This window comes from Passer montanus, unplaced genomic scaffold (assembly GCF_014805655.1).
Source record: "Passer montanus isolate IOZ18808 unplaced genomic scaffold, ASM1480565v1 scaffold6, whole genome shotgun sequence".
In the NCBI taxonomy this organism is placed as follows: domain Eukaryota; kingdom Metazoa; phylum Chordata; class Aves; order Passeriformes; family Passeridae; genus Passer; species Passer montanus.
The window spans coordinates 6,522,714-6,544,456 of NW_024371037.1; the positions used below are offsets into that span (position 1 = coordinate 6,522,714).

Genomic DNA, 21,743 nt, shown 5'->3' on the forward strand with positions numbered 1-21,743 from the left:
AGTTCAAACAAATGTGAAAAGCCAGTAGTCCATTGATTTCAATGCACTGTGGTGTTGGAGGTTTCTGGAATCCCAGAATCATTTAGGTTGCAAGAACCTTTAAGATCGAGTCCAGCTATTTACCTGACACTGCCAACTCCACCATTAAACCATGTCTCCAAGTTCTGTGTCTGCATGGCTTTTACATCCCTCCAGGTGTGGTGACTCCACCACTCCCCTGGGCAGCTTCTTGCAAAGCTTGACTACCCTTTCAGTGAAGAATTTTTTCCTATTATCCAACCCTCATCCAGGTCATGGGTAAGGACATGAATCAGGACTAGCCCCAGTACTGAGCCCTGGGGAGCACCACTGGTGGCTGTGTGCCGGATCGATGTGAACTCCATTCACCACCACCATTACCTCTTTCCTGGCAGTGCCATTTAGTCACACCATGAAAACTTTCGCATCAATAATTAAAAATTTGTGCTAGAAGTACAGTGAGTTGGATGCTTGACTAATATTTGGAACATACTTTTCCACAAAATAAGTATCTTCTAACTAATGTCATCCTTCAAATCAGTGTCCAAAACCCACTATTTTTAGGAGTGAAGAAAAAAGGAGAAAATATATGCAGATATATTTGCGAGCTAAATTTACTTAGTGAAGCAAATTAAAATCCCACTCAATAGGCTCTCCTCGTTCCTTTTTTTCAAAGCTTTTTTCACTTCAGTTGTTCCCAAACTGTGGTTTGCGGAGATATATTAAAAAGGAAAAGTCAGTTTGTTTTCAGTTAAAAGTTTGTTCATAAGTGATATGGTAATCTGAGATAAAACAATCTGGTTATGTTTCAAGAAGTTTTAAGACTGTTTCTGTAAGGCAGAATACAGAGTATACCCACCAACTGTGCGTGTCACTGTGTGTGTTGGAAGCACCCAGCAGTGAAGAGAAGGCAAAGCTCAGGATGTGACGGCGATCGGAGCACTGCGGAACCCGGGCAGAGTCCCGTGGTTTGATTGCCACAGCCGTGGGGAGGAACAGGAAGTGAGCGTAGAAACCATGTGGCTGTGTCCCACTTGTTGCCCAGAAATGTTTTGTACAAACCAAGTCCACCTCCTGCCAGCAAATATTCCACACAATGCAGCTACACAGAGTGGGTCACAGTCCCACCGACAGCACTTTGCACAATAGTGATTAATAAGGTATAAAATGTACCTCAATTTCGTACCTCAGTGGGGGATGAGAATTTGACACAAAATTTTAAGGAACAGATTGACAGGCTTGTCTTTCTCATCCTCCACAAAAAGGATGCCTTTTGGTGAGTCTTGGGTCATCAGTTATGGTTAGTATTGACACAGGAAATTAAACAATATTGTTGCAGCCATATTGTTAATGTCATATTCTGCAGCAGCTGCTTTTGTCACCAGCAATCCCAAAGAAGCTACATTCAATAAACCATGGATTTGTGAATGAACCCAGCTGGGTCTTCTGATGTGATCAGACCTGCAGACTATTTGTGCATCTGATGTAGGGCCTAGGGTGATGTTTTTGTAAGAGTGTGTGAATTTGTTAGTGTGTCAAATATTGTCCTTCTGCAAAATTGAATTTTATTGGAAATTCTGCAATTCCTGTATTCTCTCCAGGTGCTTCTGTTTCTACCTCTGTCTTTGAGGTCTGGTTTGCTGTCTTACCTGTACACACCCTTAAACAGACACACACACTGCCTTGTTAAAGGGAACAGATGGGATTTGTAATATATCTCTGAGGTTAAGAGGAAAAAGTACATCTAAATTCTGTGTTATATAAAGGTAACATGGAGAAGAAAAGAACATGACAATGTTTTATTGCTACCCTTAAAATTATTTTTTTTCTGAGAAATCAGATTTCAGATTGAGTTGATGAACAAATTGCCTTATATTAGGCAAGCACACTATAACAATATACTGTGATTCAGGGAAAATGGATTTAAGTGATCTGGCTACATGTGCTCAGATTTAGATATGCATGTCTTCTGACCTCTCTTTGTGTAATCTTGTACAGTTTTCACTGTGCTTCCTTATTTTCCCCTTTACACAGCTCATTTTAACATAGCTCATAACTTCTTTTGTGCATGATCTCTAACATCCTGTTCTGATGGTGAGGAAGCATTTGTGCCCAGAGCCAAACATGTGCCGAGGCTGCTGCCGCCTAATGTAGTCACAAGGTGTAGAAACTGCTCAGTGTTTGGCAGGCACAAAAAGCGTCCCAGAGCAATTTGCTTCCGGGCATGAAGGAATTCTCTAAGACTGTTTTGTTCTTGCATGAGTCTTGTGAAATACTGACGTTGTTCACATTCTGCAGTGACTATAATTTGCCCCTGACTTAAGATATTTCTGATTTCCGGGGCAGCATTGCTCCATGCAAAAGACAGCTTAACAATTCTGTGTTTCAGTGGCTCTGAACGTGCCATTTTCTCTCTCTCTTCCTTCTTGCTGAAATCTGCAGTTTGTTGCAGATTTCAAACCTGTCAACACCCGAATGTGTGACGCCAGATCTCAATCATGTGAAAAAACTAAGCCGAGGAACGTGATAATATGTAGCAGGGGAGGAAGATAGAAGTTCTGCAGAATATATTTTGTGCAGCACGGAAAACTTTTCTGTAAACTCCATTTTGAAGTTATATAACTGTAATCAGCCTGCACAGGACAGGAGTTTGGACTTCATGACTCTCATGCACTTGAAGGTTAGAGGAAACTGACAATGCTTTCACTGCAGAGTCTTTTACGAGCTGTTGAAATCACAAACATGAAAGCATTAAAGACACGAGTAACTCCCAAGCTCAAGCGAAGGAAGTTCGCGTTCTGAAATTCCCCCGGGTGTTGGAGAGCGGCGTCGGCCGCGGGCGGGCGGGGTCCGGGCAGCGGCCGGGCGGGATCGGGGCAGCGGCGGGGCGGGATCCGGGCAGCGGCGGGGCGGGATCCGGGCAGCGGCGGGGGGGGAACCGCAGCCATGGCTCGGCCGTGCCCTGCTGCCGCCGCCCCGCTGCTCTGCGCCCTCGCCCTGCTGCTCCGCACCTCCCTGTCCGCGCACCATGTGCCGATGCTGCTCTGGTCAACTCAGAGGTAAGGAAGGGATCGAATGGAAGCGTGTCCCTGCTCATGCTCCCGCTCTGTGTGTGTCTGCACAGAATGTGTAAGTCAGCTATGGGCAATACAATTATCCAATAAGTGAATTTGCACCTCGGCCGTCAAACCAGCCAACAGATGATTTTACCCATTTTTATTTATAGTTTTAGTGCTCTAAGCTGAGCAAGAAATAAATAAATTCTGTAAACTAATCTGAAGTAGATGTGCTTTATTCACCCTAAAACATCTTTGACCTCTGCTGTTACAGATGTTATAGCTTAAAGCCACAACATAAGGCAGTGACACAAAAAAGAGCTGACCAAAAACTCTTGTAGTTTTCTAAACCTTGGATTTCCTAAATTCCGACCCCTGACTTTTCACTTTAATGTTCATTTAAATACAGGTTCTTAAGTACATTGCTGTATATATATATGCATCAGATGTTAGAAACAACTGTAGTCTTGACAGATCCAGAGACACTTGACATTCAGGGTTTTGCATATACTTATAAATAGGACTTTGAAACTGCTTTGGAAGAACCAGGTATAGACCTCTTTCTAACCAACCAGGAATTTTATTCATGATCACTTTAAGGATTTGTACCATTACTTGGGATTTCCAGAAATATGGCAGGTTGGGCAATGCAGTAGCTTCAGGTGGATACTGAATATTTTAAGTTGTCAGAAAAATATAGGCCACTTATTAACCACCTTTGCCATATGTTTATTCATCTTTTATGGATTTCCAAAGCCTGAAATTTTGCATATGGAAATCTGCGTGTTTTGAAAAAGTTTGATTTTATAGCTTTTCGCTTTGTTTTCTTTCTTTTCTCCCCCTAAAAGAAAAAAAACTTTTCAACATCAAGGCAATTTTATATTCAAAATACTTAGTAATTCACCATTATATAAGACAGGCACTTATATGAGTGTATTAACCCTGTGTAATACCCCTGTATTTAAAAGCAAAGTAAATGTTGGAAAGCACTGTTCTTAGGTTAAAAGTGATTCTAAGCATTTAAGAAAAGATCAGTGCTTCCTTTGTCCTACTTCCTGGTTTATAGTAAAAACATACCTGCTGTATATATAAACAAGATCTTATCACTTAATCCCATGTGGACATAAAAGCAAACTTTCCATCAAGATGTAATTAGCAGCTTGTTCTACTGCAGATTTTTCTGGTTTATACAAATCTAGAGCAGAAAACCAGGATACTGGACTGGGTAGACAGTTTCATGTCTCCAGGAATACAACCTTTTGTGGAAGTATTCCTCCAACCATGGTATTTGCATTTTGAAAGGTAAAGTTCTTGTAGGGCCGAAATTATTTCTGGTCAAGGTCTGTGAAGCAGCTGAAAATAAGTTTTTTGTTATTTTATAAAACAATGTAACACTAACAGCAACTTCCTGTTGCTAACCCCTAACTGTGCTTTACATTTGGTGCTTCGCAGTGATGCAAGATTTGCAGTGTGTCATCCACAGGCCTACAAAATTTGGAAATTACAATTAAGAGTCTTAGCAAAGTTAACTACAGAATTGCAGTAATTATCTATAATATCTATATCTATAATCTAGAAATTATCTATAGTATCTATTATCTATAATATCTATGGATATCTATTCACTCTGTGAATAGGAATATGTCCCACCAGTATAAAAGTTTAGCGATTCATTAGTCCACAGAAGTTCTGATTCACTGATCTATTCCATCACCCTTCCCCAGGTTATCTGTTAGGATTTGGTATTGAATAATTGAAGGATACTAATTTAGAACTAGCCAGTGTTTGCCAAGCCATGTCTCAGGACAGCTGTATTAGAGAATGTAACAGTCTCTTTTATGCATTATTACTATACTGTATTCATGCTGTTAAAGGTAATGTTAGAGGCCAGATAGAGGTGAAACCTACAGCTGACAAACACATGCAGGGCACAAAGCAACAGGGGGTATCAGTTCTCACAGAGACATTAGGAAATCAAATACCTCTTTCCTCTAGCAAGTAAAATGCAGATCCCTACTCGGAGAAAAGTGGTTTTTTTTTAAAAAAAAAATTCTTTGTCAATTCAACTAGGGAATAACTCTATGTCACACTGTCTTGTTTTTCACAAAAAAATATATTACTGGATGTTCTTCAGATAACTTTGGTGTGGAAAATTTGACCTTTATTTTAAATCAGCCTTTAAACTAATATTCCCTGGTTGGGTTTTTGAAGTAGGGAAGGTTGAGAGGCTCTTCTTGCATATGATACACAGAACAAATTTGATTTAGCCATTTTGGACTAATATTCAGAAGAATTTCTTTCCCTCCACAGATAAAGAGAAAGAGTTTGATAAATAAATTCGTTAAAATTAATAAATTCGTTAAAATTAGCTTTTGTGATTGCCCCCTCATGTGTTTGTTTTAGGAATGATTTTTGCCTACAGGCTTTTAAAATATATTACTTCCTTTTTTTATGCTACACTTATATGGGGAAAATAATCCTATTCTGGTAAACCCAGGTTATAAGTGACTTTGAGAAAGTGTTAATGCCAGTTAGTAGAATTGCACTGTTTCCTAAACTACAGGGTCTTTAGTGATAAATCTACTGAAAGAAAGTGTAACTAGAAAGGAATTTTTTTTTTGCTATAATTTTATTGGATGCCTATGGAGACATTGAGTGCTAGCATGAAAGCTATTTTACTTCTCCTGAGCAGGGGAAAACATGATTTCTTACATAGTAATCACAAGGTGACTGATAGAGACAACTGACAAGAATAACTTGTGGAAAAGAGTTCTGAAGCCAGCTACAAAGCAAAAATGTAATCATGAGTTAGACTGCTAGAAACCTTGTTGTCTTCCCATGAGCCCTTCGCATGGGTCCAGGCACAGGAAATCTTGAAATCTTTGCTTCCATCAACCTAATTGCTCAAATTCCAGAAAGAATACTGTTCCGGAAAGAACATCATGTTGTCATGTCAGAGCAGTGAGGTATAAGAAAGAAGCAAAATATTAAGCTAAGCTTCCTTTCCTCACTTTTCTTTAGGGCATTGTTTGACTGTTGGAGGAAAGAAGAGCAGTTGAGTTTTAAGTTTCCTCGAACTTAAAGCTTCCTTAGGATTCCTTAAAGCTGTGTGCTCCTTCCTGCACACATACATCAGCAGAGATGCTTGTTTGAGCCCCGCTGGTGCAGTGGCAGGGAGTCCCCTGTGCTTGGCATGGGGATGGCTGTAGGAGGCTGTGTGTCTCTGGACACAACACTTTGTGTGAGCAGTCAGTAAGAGCATCACTGTGTGTGTCGGCCTGCGCCGGTTCCACACCGTTCATCCGTCACTGAGGTGAGAGTGCAGTGGGATGAGATGCTTGGTTCAGGGAAGCTCATCCTCGGTGTATCCACGAGCCCCTGGCACTCACAGATCTCCATTTCACCCTGCAGATCCCAGTAAAGCATCCAGTCATCCAGTAAAACGTCCTGACCAGGCAAGGAGGCTGGTGGGGGCTGGAGCACAGGTCTTGTGAGGAGTGGCTGAAGGAAGTTGGGGTGCTCAGACTGGAGAAAAGGGGGCTGAGGAGAGACCTTATTGCTCTCTACAACTCTCCTAAAGGAGGCTGTAGCCAGGTGGGGTTTGGTCTCTTCTCCCAACTAGCAAGTGATTGGATAAAAGGAAACAGCCTCAAGTTGCACCAGGGGAAGTTTGGGTTGGATATTAGGAAAAATTTATTCACTGCAAGTGTGGTCAGGCATTGGAACAGGGAAGTGGTTGAGTCAGCTGGAAATGTTCTAAAAACGTGGATGTTGCACTTAGGCACGTGGTTCAGTGGTGGACATGGCAGTGCTGGATTGACAGTAGGACTTGATGATATTGAGTCAGCTGGAAATCTTCTAAAAACACGTGGATGTTGCACTTGGGCACATGGTTCAGTGGTGGACATGGCAGTGCTGGATTGACAGTAGGACTTGATGATTTTAGAGGTCTTTTCCAGCCTAAATGTTTCTGTGGTTCTATTTCCTGTATAAACCACACTGGGAATATTGTTGCCCCAAGCAGACAACAACAGCTCCCTCAGTGAAGGGTGTAGCCTTCCTTACTGCCATGCATAGTGCTCAGCAAACTGTTAAAAAAGCAGCAAAATAAATGCATGCAAAATATTGTGAATATAAGTATTAGGCAAATGCTGCATTTTAATAGAATTATTAATCAACTGATGTAGATTTTCTTTATGATGATGAAGTTACTAAAGTTGACTGCTTAAAAGTTAAAAAAGTGTCACAAAAGGTGTTTTCAAGGTTAGATAACTAACAAGAACTGCTTCAAGGAACAGGGAATTTCTTAGAAGCAAGTATGCTTTAAAAGAGGATCATTAAACTTCTGAGGTTTTGAGTTCACAGCAAAAGCCGTTATCATTGTGCTGCTTCAAATAATTTCATTTTGTTTGATGTGCTTTTGTTACCTTTTTGTCTTAATTGCAAGTCCCCAAAGCTTTCAAAAGTTTCATTTCTTTTTTCTAAGTTTAGGTATGAAATTATTTATTTAGTTTTGGGTTTTTTTTTTAAATAAATATACCAAGATATTCAGTGCCATTTTCTTTTACACAAGCCATTTTTTATCATCTCATAATTTGTTCTATCTGCTTTTTCTTTAATATCATTAGTATTTTGATGTGGCCATGCAAGGCACAAAGTCAGTATGAAAGTCAGTTCCTGAGGAGTCATTCAGACTTTTGGACTTTCTGTGTTTTCAAATATATTCATTTAAAAGATTATACTTAATTTTTCTGAATTGCGAGGTTTGTCTTCTCTGAAAAGTTGAGGCATGCCTGTTGAAATTGCTCAGTTGTTTATGTTCATAAATATAAGTTAATATGGATTTCCACACACAAATTAACAAAGTGAAGATGCTGAGTAAAACTAAGAAAATATCAGATAATTGCAACCAATAAAAAAACATTTCCTTCATCTCAGCAAGATTTAATTCTAAAACTTGTAAAGTGACAGGCAAAGGTTCTACTAGAATTTAATTTTCACATCTCCAGCACATTGTCCTGAAGGAGTCTTCCATGTCCAGATTTTGCTCTAATGCTTTCCCAAAGCCCAGAGTCCAAAGTGAGATGGGGATCTCCTGGTGCTGCAGGACTGTGCTGGTTTGCTCTGCCATGGGTGCAATTTCACGCTTTCAATTCAATTTCAGCAATCTTCATTGGAATTACAGGGAAGACTTGGAGTGCAATTTAGATTTTCTTTATCCAAAAAACAACGTTGAACTCCACATATGTGTTCATTAACCCTGTTCTGTCCCATTTTAAAGGGCTGCAAAGGTTGTTCTCATTCATAAAAGCTTGCTGTGCAATGGTCATTTGCAAATTGCTTTGGGTTAGAAAATTTAACTTTTATCTCAACTTGATCAAATTGCAATCAATAATAAATGATGTTAGAGCACACAATAATTGCCTATATTTTACTCATTGTAGTTAGAACCAGTTAGAGTGTCAACCTGCTTTCTTAGGTTTTAGCTATGGTTGTGTACCTGGGCAGAGATGGAAGATTAAACATCAAGTTCAATTTGTTTTTCCGAAGACAATTTTCATTGGTCAAAACACCTAGGATGAAAATGCTCATAAAATGTTTCATCCCTACAGACCCATGTTACATACTGTTAAAATCCCAATGAGGCGTTGAAAGAAAAATGCCACCTCTTGTTTTGCCCGTTTCCTGTAGAAGCAGAACTAAATAGATGAATTATTTCTCGGTCCAGTCCTCATAGTGACAGGATGGCAAAAGAGTTGTAAGCTGGGTGCTTTGAGTCGTTCCGTTCAGAAGAGCTCCTGCTGCTGGAAAGGTGGCTTTTCTGAGCGGCGTCGGTAGAATGATTCCTTCATCATGAAAACCTTAGGAGAGAACCTGTGTACAATGGCACTGTAAGACACTTCTACTAACAAAAGTTCTATAAAAAAATACTAGTTAAAGACAACTTGTGATCTAGTCTGAGTTCTACTCCTCCATCTGTCAGCACTGCAAAGTGTTTTGGGAGTCGGGATGCCATCTGGGAATTCTCTCTGAATGTTTTCAATGTATTCTCCTTCACTGCACTTAGAAAGTAACTTTTTATGAAAAGATGCAACTCTGCTGTTGTACACAAACAAGAAAATAGAGAGAGACATTACCCCTCTGTAATACAGCCAATTTGATACAGGCATAAACAAGCAAATTCCTTATCTCTTGAGTAGAATGAAAGTAAACTGAACTGCAAAGTTGATCTTAAGCGAAAGATGATGATTTCATTAGCTGCTGCTGCATATTTAAAGAAAGGTGTCATTATTGGCAGAAAATTCTACAGAAAAAGGAATTATTCTTTTGTAGATCGCAGTGGAATCCAGCGACTGCAGTGCATGGAGGACAAGTTGTCTCAGCAGAGGAGCTGACAGCACTCTTGCAACCTCTTTTTACCCAGAACTCCAGAAACCTCATCTTGTTCCTGCAAGACAGGGTATGTAAACCATTTTTTTTCCTCACCAATACTGAGCACAAGTCTGTACCTAAATAAGATGCCATGGCTCCTTCTTACCAACCTGCTCTCTTTGTTTTTCAGCTTAGCATAGATGACTTCACGTACTTCAGTGAATCCTATGGCAACAAGAATCCATTTCAAAATGTTCAGGCAAGCATTTATCTCATTTATTTCTTTATGTGCAGTATTTAAAAATAAAAAGAAAGATGTAAGAGAGATGCATAGAGAAAATAACTTGGAAGAGGGCACTGAGTTGCAGAAGTTTTCCTGTTTAAATTATTGAGATTATTCCAGTTTAAGGAGATGTTTTAAAGGAAATAAAGTGAGTTTGCAGATACATGCTTTGTAGCTATTTTATTTTTAAAGACTGAGTTTTCACAATTCATCATAACTGACAAAATTGTTCTTAAATATGCTGTAATTTTCTATTATAAAATACAATATAAACTTCCAGACCAACACCCTAGAATTCTGTTTTGAAGCCATGGGAAGAAAAGAACTTCTAGGAACCAGTAATTTTTTTCTTATTTTCAGAATTTAATACCTATTTTGTTTTTACAGAAATTAAAGCTCATTCTGGGAGTTAACTGTTTTGTATTTTTATTAAGTTAATATATCATTAGATGCCATATTGCCTTAATCTTCACGAAAAAAATAATGATAGTTGAATAACTTGAAGTAAACTCTAGGCACAGAATTTAAGATGGAATCATCCTGACTCAGTCAACAGCTTCAAGTTTTGTCCTCTCTAAGAAGGTTTATAGATTTTGTGCAGAGCATCTATGGTTGTACTTACATGACAGTTTATTGAAATGTGATTAGACAAAATGTTCACTTGTGGAAGTCATGAAGACATTCCTGGAGGCAGTGCAGGATGAACAGAGCTATTAGTAATGTAAATGGTGTTAGAGCACACAAGGAAGTGTAAATTCCCAAGCACCACACAGCAAGCAGTATATGTAATTAAATACATAAATATTCACATAATACCTGTCTCTACATCTAAGAACCTCACATTTTCCTTGTATAAGTGGAACTGGAGATATTAATCTCTTTGTCATATAACAGCATTTTAATGCTGATGCTGGAAGAGAAACAATTATTCAGAGTATCTACATGAGTTTTCTGAGGAGTGAATGGGAGTCGTAATAATCTGTACTGTAAGGATCAGTGGCTGTGTCTGCAGGCAGATGCACTGGTTCTTCTCTCCTATGTCTTACCTTCTCAGGGTTTAACATGTCTGCAAGGCTGTGTCCAGAGCAAATTTTTGTTCCTGCCTGACTACAAAACTGGTTAAATTTCAGCTGTTTGACATGTATTGCAATGCATGACATTGCAAGTTCCTAATAATGTGGTGGGTCTTATTTAAGCAGGCCCTCCACGTTTAAGAGGCATATCAAAGTACTTAAAACATTCTTCTTTGCCTTGTAATCAGGACTCCATCAGCACTGTAGATAGAGATTAAAGGCTTTAAAGTCTAGAGATAAGGCCAGAGACTGATGGGTTTAGAAATCAGGTGTCATACAAGGGGATTGGTGACCTAGTGAGGGCTGGGAAGGAGGTCCTCAGCTAAACAAAAGGTCGTATTTAAGTAAATCTTTGTCTGTATCTGGCAGGTCAAACACTTACACCCAAGTATTTAACAATCTGAATAAATGTCACCAACTGGTCTTTTTCTGACTTTGCCTCTGTTCCCTCTCTGTCTTGGATCTGAAAAGTTTTTTCCATATTATGGCTTCTTTAAAACTGGAAAGTTTATTTTTACAAATTGCTCACCTTAAGTTCAGCACCTCCTACATTTATTCTGTTGGATTTGACAATCTTAATGCTTTTCCAGTGTAGTTTGATGGAGGTGAGATGAGTGAGTTTATACATCTCATTTTCTTTCAGTGAGTGAGTTTATACATAGATGTATAAACTGCATACTACCTTTTCAGCTGGGTGCCCATAGAGAGAGTTTTGTCAATATCTATTGCATAGGATTTAGTTCTCAGGACCAGAAAAGGAATTTTATAGTCATCCATATTGGCATAATAGAGTCTACAAAAATTTGCTGGGTTGTTATTGTATTACTTGAACTCCATTTGAGATACTTTGGGTAAGAAATCAATTCTTAATCATGCTATGAAAGATTGCAACAATGCTCACACATCACAGGACAAAGTGAAAGTCGGGTCTGAATTTTCTCACTGGGGAAATTAGAATCCTTGATGCTGCATAATCTGAAGGTTTTTACCTACACAGTCTATATTATACAAGTGATGAGTGAAGCTAAAATAAATGTTCCATTGCTCTCAAGCATCCTCCTTTATGAACCTCAGAAATGCAAACTTATTCATAAACCTAAGTTGGAGATTTCATTTGGAATGTATAAGAGCATGTAACAGCATGTGTTCTACAAGAAGAAAGTGTTATTCGAAAAAGAGTTATAGACTTGTAAACCCCAGAAACATTTGCAGATATTTGATTTGTTCAGCTGCATTAGCAGCTGTTCTGAGATTTTGGTATCAATGGGTTTGCATGCAATAAAAGAATCTTATTCCAGAAAATACAAAGGGAATCTTATAGATAGATCATTTATCTTGAACTTTCAAACAACTTCTAAATTAAATAATAAAATACAGAGATTAGCATTTGGGGAACTTGTTTCTCAAGAAGTCACCTACCCTACAGACTATTTTTCTTTAATATTAGCTTTGGCTTTCCCTAGACAATGCTCAGCTCCTTAGAACTGCAGTGTGTATTAACACACTCCAAATAGTGACCAGCTGTGCATCTGCATAATTATGACTGTAAGTCATTGGCACTTGTAGTCTGATAACTCCATCCTATCTTCACTCAGAGGTCATAGACTGAGCAGTACTATTTAGTCACGTGTGATACACAAGTTCTAATAAAATTTTCACTGTCTTTATTTTCTTTCTTTTAGTTTTATTATATTATTTTTTGACAATGGAATCTGCACAGAACTGCATAATAATCAAGATAAAAGTTCATCATAGATTTATTCAGTGACATGATGATGTTTTGTTCTCTATCCTTTTCTAAAATACTATTAATATTTAATTTTTTTCAATCCTGGTCGCTATCAGCGTCTGAATTACCATTTTCAAAGGGCTGCTGTAATTCTCAAGGTTTCATTACTGAAGGGTAATACTCTGAGTCTAATACCTAATGTTGTGTATGTAAAATTAGGTTTGTTTTTCTGTCACCCTGTACTGTGCTAAAATCAATTTACATTGAATCTTATCAGTTACTCAGTTGACCAAGAGGCTGTGCCAGAAGCTGCTTCTGTAGTTCATCAGTCAGCCACTGCCTTTACTAACCTGAAAAAAATCAGCATAATGAGCAAGTCCCATTAGCTCAATATTTATTTTTTATCAGATAGTTTAGGAGCGTGTGGAACAGAACAGACCCTAGTGCAATAACACATTCTTTTTTTATACCCCTTGCTTGCTCAATCTTTATCCATTCTTTAGCTACCTTCATGTGAAGACTACCTCTCTCTCCAAAGCAGCTCAGTTTCTTTAGTAGTGCTTGCTTCAAGGCTCTGGCAAATGCCTTGTGTGGGTCCAAGGAGACTGTACCATCTAGAGCTTCCTAGAGTACATGGCTATTGACTCCTTCAGATATCTTCAGCAGAACTGCTAGGCAAAACTTTCTTGTGAAGGCCACATCAATCTTTTCCCCATCCTTTGTTATAGTTATAATCTGTATTTTATTCTTTGGAATGCTTCCTCCCATTCTTGGACTTCAGGTTTTCTTCTTGACAGTCCCTTGGATCTGCCTGTAGCCCTCAGGAAAAAAAAAAATTGGTGTCATGTTTCCTACTAAGGAGTACAGCATGGGGTTTTTTTCAACAACACTTCCTGTAGTTGCAACATACTTTATCACATAAAGTACATCAGATCAATTTTCATTAAAATTATAACTTACAGGTTTATGCATACATTTGAAGGACATGGTTACAGTGTAAGAGTTTGTGGGATAGATAATAATTGGAAAGTTAAAATTAAACCTTCCCCTTCTCCTTCTTTTCCCCTTCCTCTCTCTCCTTGTCTCTCTCCTGTTCCTGTGTGGTTTCCTTTAGCAGAATGCAAAATCAGGTATTTCTCAACATCTTCTTCATTCTCCACCCCCTTTTGGAGTTTTCATGGTTTCAACAAGCAAGGTAGCTGAAATCCTAAAGTGTGTAAAGCAACATATGGGTATTGTAAAGAAAAGTGCACAATTGCCAAATGCCAAGAAGGACAAAGAGGCGTGGGATCAGATTGTCTGCCTGAGGCTGTTGAGTTGGTATCCAGCTGTGTCTACCCTTCAGATGAAAAGCAGCTGAATACCAGTGGCTGGAAGCTGAGACAGATGGCAGTGCAGCACTAGTTAGGAGCAGAGGCACAATTAAGATATTACCAAGTAATAATACATTTTATATCTTATTCTACATTAAATGAGTAATCTTCTTAATATCCTTGGATGAAATGGCTGTTGCCATTCTGGCTCCTGCTATGGGATAAGGGATTAAAATATTGAAAATAAAACAAAATCATTGAATTGATCAGAATTTGAGGTCTAAATTCAAAACTGTAAACAGATCAAAATTAAGTGTTTCATCTTTTTTTGCAAGGAGGTGCTAAAAACACTACTCAAAGAACCATACACAAGATCAGTGCTTTCTGCTCTATTTTAATTTCTGCACCCATACTTTGAGTAAGCATAGATCAGTGCTTTCTGCTCTATTTTAATTTCTGCAGTTACTTTTCTCTTCGTTTGGTAAATCAGATAATGTCATTTTCCTACCTTATGAGCATCTATAGAAATATGAAAGCCTTTGCCTAGGAAGGATGATGTGAGCAATTAGACAGAATTAGAGACCAGGTCAGAAGAGCAGTCACAGAACAGACAAAAAGGAAAAAATTAATAATAGGAGAAAAGTGTTAGGAACACCATAACACTTGCATGGGAGGGAGGGAGAGAGACTGTAACAGCTTGAAGATCTCTATGTTGAATCAAGTGACAGACTTAATCTGGATTTAAATGTGGAAAATACAAAAGCAAAGTTAACAAGCTGTAAACTAGGACTCAATGAAAAAATATCTTCTAGTATTTATATTTGTATTGGGTTTCTGTGGCAAGACTGGTAGTGGGTGGGCTACAGGGGTGGCTTTTTTGAGAAGCTGCCAGAATCTTCCCCCATGTCCAAAAGTGTCAGTGCTGCAAGAGGGACCCGCCACTGGCCAGGGCCGAGCCCGTCAGAGACAGTGGCAGCATATTTAAAAAGGTGAAGAAGTTACTGCACAGAAGCAATTGTGTTTCAAGAAGAGAGGAGTGAGAACTTACCAGAAACCAGCACCAAGGTCAGCACAGGAGGAGGGGGAGGAGGTGCTGCAGGCAGCAGAGCAGGCGGAGATTCCCCTGCAGCCGTGGTGCAGCCCGTGGTGTGACAGCTGTGCCTCTGTAGCCCTGGAGGTACACGGGGGAGCAGAGATCACCTGCACCCCATGGAGACCCAGTGCCAGGAGAGGTGGGTGCCTGAAGAAAGCTGTGACCTGCTGGGAAGGCTCCTGGCAGGACCCCAGGCTGGAGCAGTCTGTTCCTGATGGACTGCACCCCATGGGAGAGACCCATGCTGGAACAGTTCATGAAGAACTGCAGCCTGTGGGAAGGACTCTCCTTGGAGAAGTCCATGGAGGACTGCAGGGGCAGGGGAAGAGTATGAGGAGTCCTCCTCCCAAGTAGGAAGAGGCAGTAGACAATGTGTGATGAACTCACCACAGACCCCATTCTCTGTCCCCTTCTCCACTGCAGGACAGGAGGCAGAGAGTCATGGGTGATGTTGTGCCTGGAAGAGAGGGGTGGGTAGAAGGTCTTTTTGAGTTTTATTTCTATTGTCATGCTCTGATTTGATTGTTAATAAGTTCAATTAATTTTCCCAAGTCAAGATTGTTTTTCTTGTGTAATTGGTTAGTGAACTCTCCCTGGCCCATGAACCTTTTATTTTCTCTCCTTTGTATAGCTGAAGAGGGAAATGATAGAGCAGCTTTGGTTGGTATCTGGCATCAGGCCAGGGTCAACCCACGATAACATTAAATACAGGCTACATTAATTTTGATAATTTTCAAATCTTCATCTTGGATTTTGTTTCCCCAAATATTTCAGGTTAATTTTATTATCAAGGAAAAAGCTTGGAAAGATGTTTTTTGACTATGCAAGTTTCAAATTTAAAGAATGAGAATGTGTTTCAATTAATTTCATTCAAGTATCTGTATCAGGAACTCAGCTATTAGATTTGTAAATAAAGTGGATGATACTCTGATGCTTTATCTGAACTAATTCAGCCTGAGATTTATAATTAGTACTTTGAGCAAAAAGGTGGCAAGTATGACATGAATTTTGCTTGTGTGTGTTTGGAGGCTCTGCAGAGCCTGAAATCTGCAGCCTTTTTAAATTAATAATTAAAAATTAGACATTTTTCTATACCATGTGCTGTACCACCAGGATGTACACAAATGCAGGATGTTTTTTATTCAAAGTATGACTTAACTGAATGGAGCTGCTGGAACTGGAGGTGCCTGGCACTGATCTTTCTCACATCCAAGGGCATTTAGTTAGAGTCATCTGAGCTTTGCTTCTGGCAGTGTTCATAACAACTACACTCTTAGCTTGAGAACTTTTACATCATCTAGCTCTCCTCTTCCACCATACATGTGGAAGACAGTAAAAATTTGGTGTTACTGAGTGCTTTAAGCTTGCTGCAAGAAAGTTCAGGAGCAGCCTGCAAGCCATCATCAATCAAACTGGTGAGAATTCATATACTGTTTACAGTGGAGGTCCCTCACCTTGAATGTTAAATTAAGGTTACATTATAAAAAAATGTTGTGTTAATAATTAAGCAACTGAATATTAAGCAAGTAAAAAAACATCTTGTAAATTTTTACAGGAAATTCTTCAGTCTTCTCCTTCATCTTTAGTTTTGCCAGCTGTTGACTGCAAGGCTACCAGGTCTCTTCTGAAGGTTCTTCAAGAATCAGGAGATTGGAAGTTAACAAATGTAACTAATCTCAATGTCTCTCAGCTGGAAGTGAATGCATCTCACCAAAATTTACTGGTTGTTGAGCTACAACCACTTACCAGGTAGGGGCTTATCATGAACAGAGCTGACCCACATGTGTGCATGACTTTTAGAGCTTTTGAAAATGTCAGTTGTATTCAGGAAATTAAAAAAAAAAAACCAAAACAACAAAACAAAAACAGAGTGGAAGCTTGTAGGGCTATTAAAATTGTTTCTCTTACAAGGAAAAATTCAGTGTTTCTCAAAGTCCCCTGATAAGCTTACCAGGTATACTAGATGAATTATGTTGAGAAAGGCAGTCAGGCATTCCTATTTTGTCTGCCTCATTATATGAACAAAGGGGCAGCTAATAAAACTAAATGGCAACACACTTTTTAGCAGAAAGGCTCAATTATTTTACTTGACACATGATTTACCTGCAGAATTAATTGCTAGAAGGCATTCCAGGGGTCAAAAATACTGACAGGATAAACAAGCAAGCAAATAAACATACAGACAAACCTGAAGCAAAAAAACAGCCTGATTTTCCATTGCTATGGAAGGAAGAGGAGGACTATAATTCTCCATGTTTCCATCTCTATGAGGGCTGTGATCTAACAGAGAAAGGGAGGGGCTGTTCCTTCAGGTGAATGTATATTTAGAAAATATAAGGCATGGTTGCTGAGCTCCTTCTGCTTACTCTTCTTCCCAGCTGGTTACTTGGGCATTTGTACCTGTTGGTGTAAGGTGCAGATATCAATGTGTCCTAAACAAATGCAATTCTAGCTGTCACATCACTACACAAAAAGAGGCAGTTTTAAAGAGCTCCTGTACAAATGTTAAACAAGGGGCCAACACCAAATGCAAAAAATGCTTCTCAGAGGCTGACCAAAATACTGTCAGTAGTATGCCTTCTCTGCTGCCTAGGAAATTTGAGGGGTTTAAGAATCAGCTGAAGATGTGGTCCTTACATTTTTAATGGCTTTGAAGAAGAAAAGCGTCATTAGGAGGAGATGAAAGAATAACTAGAGACTGATAGTAATCCTTTTATCATTCAGTATCTTCATACATTTCTGATTCACATCATTCTTGCCTAGGAAAGATTTTTAATTATTTTTCTCCCTCTTTTTCTCTAGTGATTTAAAAGAGATTTCCACCCTGGAAGCAATTGCTGAAAATGGTAAGTAATAGTACCTAGACATAACTAACATTTCATCATTTGTGGTTTCACTTGAGCAGGTAGCATTCTCTAGTTCCCAGGCTTTGCTTTGCTACTACCATTTAAAGGCTTTTACCCCTCTCCTCTTCTACAGTATTTATAAGCTCTGGTTTTCTTAGTTTTAATCAGACACTAAGTGTCTGTGACATGAAATGTAAGCTTGATAAATTCATGCCTGCTTCAGGCATGGGCCTTTATTCATTCTCTGAGCACAAACCCTGCATGTCTGCAACTTGAGCTGCCTCCTCCCATCTCACCATGCACACTGGCAGCTGGAGGTGCCAGGCTCATCTGGCAATTCCAAGGCCTTTGTCTCAACAAAAGGTGTCTGCATGACCAGGAAATGTTTTTTCTAATTTTTATAAAACAGTACTGATGGCCTTCTGTGCCTTTGATATCAGTCTTTTATTGGTTTTGCAGTGTATTAAACATTACTTGTTAAAGTTGAATCTCTCAATATAATACTATAAATAAAAGCTTCTTGCCTAGCATCTGTTTGAAAAAGAGGTGCCATACATGAAAATGGCACTGAGAGCTATCTCATTGCAGAGCTTTCACTTACTACTCTAAATTAGAAATCAAATTATGAAGTGTGCAAATCACTGAAGTGGTAGTTTTGGAGGTTTACAGTGTAGTGGGCTGATAATTAAACAGTGTTCTTGGTGGCTGTGACTGTTTCTGCTCAGAAATAGGGTTGTAAAATCAGCAGCAGATTTGAAAATCAGGGGAAAATACCTTAGTTGTGTATCCTTTTCTGTTTGTTTTTGTTCTAGTCCAAAATGAGTGGGTTTTATACTAAAACAAGCAGTTGGGTTTTCATTTCTGAATTGCAGAGGAGTTATTTTGCTCTATTTTCTTGTCCCCAGAGCATACTGGGTAGCTGAGCCTTGGCTTAATGTTGGTCTTGGCCAAATAGCGGCTTTGTCTTTATGGGACATTTCTTTCATCAGCTACATGGAGTCAAGAATAAACTTCTCAAGCCCTAGAATCATAGTATCATAGAATGTGCTGAGTTGGAAGGCTGAGTACATCTAGCCCTGCACAGGACACCCCAAGAATCACATCATGTGCCTGACTGTGTTCTCCAAATGCTTCTTGAACCATGTCAGGTTTGGTCCTCTGCCACTTCTCTAGGGTGCACCATTGCAGTGCTCTGGTTAGAAAACCTTTTCCTGATATCCAGCCTAAACCTCCACTGACTCAGGTTCATGTAATTTCCTTGAGTCCTGTCACTGGTCACGAGTGGTGAGATCAGCAGTGCCTGCCCCTCCTCTTCCCCTCATGAGGAAGTTGTAACTGCAGTGAGGTTTCCCCTCAGTCTCCTTTCCTCCAGGCTGAACAGACCAAGTGACCTCAGCCACTCCTCATAAGGCTTCTTCCCCCTTTTGACCCTTTACCATCCTCATTGCCCTCCTTTGGACACTCTCCCATAGCTTTGTATCCTTACATGGAGGCACCCAGAACTGCCCCAGCACTGGAGGTGAGGCTGTCCCAGCTCAGAGCAGAGCAGGACAATCCCCTCCCTTGCCCTGCTGGCCATGCTGTGTCTGATGCCCCCAGGACAGGGTTAACCCTCCTGGCTGCCAGGGCACACTGTACGCTCAAGCAACTGCTGTCCACTTTGTTTTGGGAAAGCAAAGTTAAGAGGGAGGATGGAAGAAAAAGCTATGCCAACTTTTTGGCTAGTATCAACTAGATTTTAAAAGGGAAGAAGGTGTGTGGATTTGGGGAAATATGCTGCTTTGCTTGGCCAATATAGAATCAGCACTATTGTTCCCTGGTAGGCATCTAATTTAGGTGCTTTAAAACATGGTGGAGAGTCTGAGCTCTTTTCTTTGGAGAATTTGAAAAGACGTCATAAGAGAGGTACAGTTATGATCACAGGCAAACAAGAGATCTGTATCAACCCAATTGTCATAAGGATGCTCACAGAAGCTTCTTTGGATGAAGGAGTTACTTCTAGAATCTTCCTGAAAGCAGGAGTTACAGATGTTACTGGTAACTATAGTTACATGTATCTTCCTTCTGAAGGGAAATGCAAATAACATGTTATTTCAGAAAGCTATTGGTTGCTTTAATGAAAGAAAACCCAAAGTCAGTCTCTGCATTTTTATACTTTTTTTTGTTGTTTTGCAATTTTTTGCTAAGGCTGAAGAGAATTTCCAAAATCTATGAATCCAGATTATAAAATCAATGTTATATAATGCCTTGAATCTGCACAGCCAGTGTAATTATGGCAGTAGTTTTAGGCAGTTGTTTTTCTGAGTAAGTACATTTCTCACAGTAGATTCTCTTAGCAATAATTTTGAGAAGGAAAATTCACATAGCTATGATTCTTGACTGATATGAGGAAATCAGTTCAGCTGAAACCCTACAGAAAAAAGCAATACTTGAATTCTTACAAAAGCCAAATATTTTACTCAGCCAGGACACCATAATTACAGTAAATAAAAGTGGTTAAAGAGGATAATAATATAAACTGTTAATTTCAGCAAATGCAAATAAAACACAATTTCTGTAAAGTATAACCTCAAAATCTGAGAAGTTTGTATGTCAAGGTTAGAAAATCTCCATCCACCAGACTGGTACAAGAAGGAGAAGTGGGAAGGCACTGAAACAGTAAATATGAGTCTGCTTGCCTGCTTCTCAAGCAGTCCCAATAACAACACTAATAATGGCTCATGATTCACCACTATTGTGCTCCTTATAAGCAGATCTTCATGTTTCTGCACAAATACTGAAAACATTTATCAGTTGTAAGCATTTATTGCAACTGCCTGCAGTTTCAGAACTAGAAGAGGATCTTTTGTAGAGGCATATTTGGACCTCTTTGAAAGGCCCTCTCTTCCTTTTTTGGCTTCTTCTTCCTTCTTCAGAGATACTTCACCATATTTCTCCTTTGGCCTGAAAATGAAAATTTTCTGTGTCCTCTTGGGGGTGCACAAACAGGCTTTAAATCCACAGAAGGCAAAAGAAATTTTGCTACCAGTATTATTATGTGTATTTTGTAATTCACAGAACAACACTGCTTAAATTTCATTATTTATTTATTAACTGATCACTTGACTAACAGTATATACTCTCTTAAAGAAAGAAAAGAAACCTCTGAAGTTCTTTCTCTTGCTTCTGCTTTTAATTGTCCAAAGTTCAAACTTTTGTGTATGTTTTTTGTGGTTTTACTTTTCAGTTTCAAAATTAACACCTTTTCTGAACTGTTATTTTTTTTTTAAATCATCTCACTGAAATTGTGCATTTTTCAAGACTCTGAGAGTGTCTTATCCCATTTGTACCTAGATAGAATGAGCACTTAAGTTGCTTAAACAAACTGAATTAGATTAAACATCTAGCTCATTACTTCTCCAATTACTGTAGGATTTTAACTTTCTCACCTTACTGAGTTTGTTGAATTATATGTTTCTATTTACAGACAAAATAATTGGAAGAGTGACCATGGATCTGCAGGAACGAGGGATTAATTTTTCAGTAATTTATACTGCAGTGAAACCTTCAAGGGTGAGTAATTATCAGTGCCTAGAACTGTCAGATTTTTATCATCCAATAGCTTAACATTTGCAGGAGAAGTCTGTAGATGATTTTCAAGATTATACAGACCAGCAATCTATATTATATGAGGTTTTGACCAGAAATGATTGGATGAATTTTCATATATGATAGCTATATCACATAACTATTGAAGTTTTACTGTTCTAGGAGACTATAAATTTGCATTTGCCCATAGAATTTATTACAGTTTTTAAAAACTGTAAGTAATTTTTATTTTTAGTTTAACTCTAGTGGTTTTGTAGTGAGTTCTATGTGGAACAATATCAAACTTCCTAGTGTGGTTGGTTAATATAGGTGGAGTGCTATTAATTAACTGAAAGCTGATAAAGAGTGAGAGGCCACTTTAATGGACTTCCT

The 21,743-nt window shown here is 38.9% G+C and overlaps 1 protein-coding gene across 1 annotated transcript in view; it reads left to right on the forward strand.

The window, feature by feature from the left end:
* Positions 1 to 2,962: 2,962 nt before the first annotated feature.
* The window catches only part of ATP6AP1 (ATPase H+ transporting accessory protein 1), a 49,504-nt gene continuing 30,723 nt past the window's right edge, over positions 2,963 to 21,743 (forward strand). Inside the window, exons 1-6 of the mRNA XM_039726945.1 lie at positions 2,963 to 3,077; positions 9,408 to 9,534; positions 9,637 to 9,705; positions 16,493 to 16,686; positions 17,740 to 17,783; positions 21,250 to 21,335. Of these exons, the coding sequence (XP_039582879.1) occupies positions 2,965 to 3,077; positions 9,408 to 9,534; positions 9,637 to 9,705; positions 16,493 to 16,686; positions 17,740 to 17,783; positions 21,250 to 21,335 (633 nt within the window). The 5' untranslated portion in view covers positions 2,963 to 2,964. The remainder of the gene's footprint in view (positions 3,078 to 9,407; positions 9,535 to 9,636; positions 9,706 to 16,492; positions 16,687 to 17,739; positions 17,784 to 21,249; positions 21,336 to 21,743) is intronic.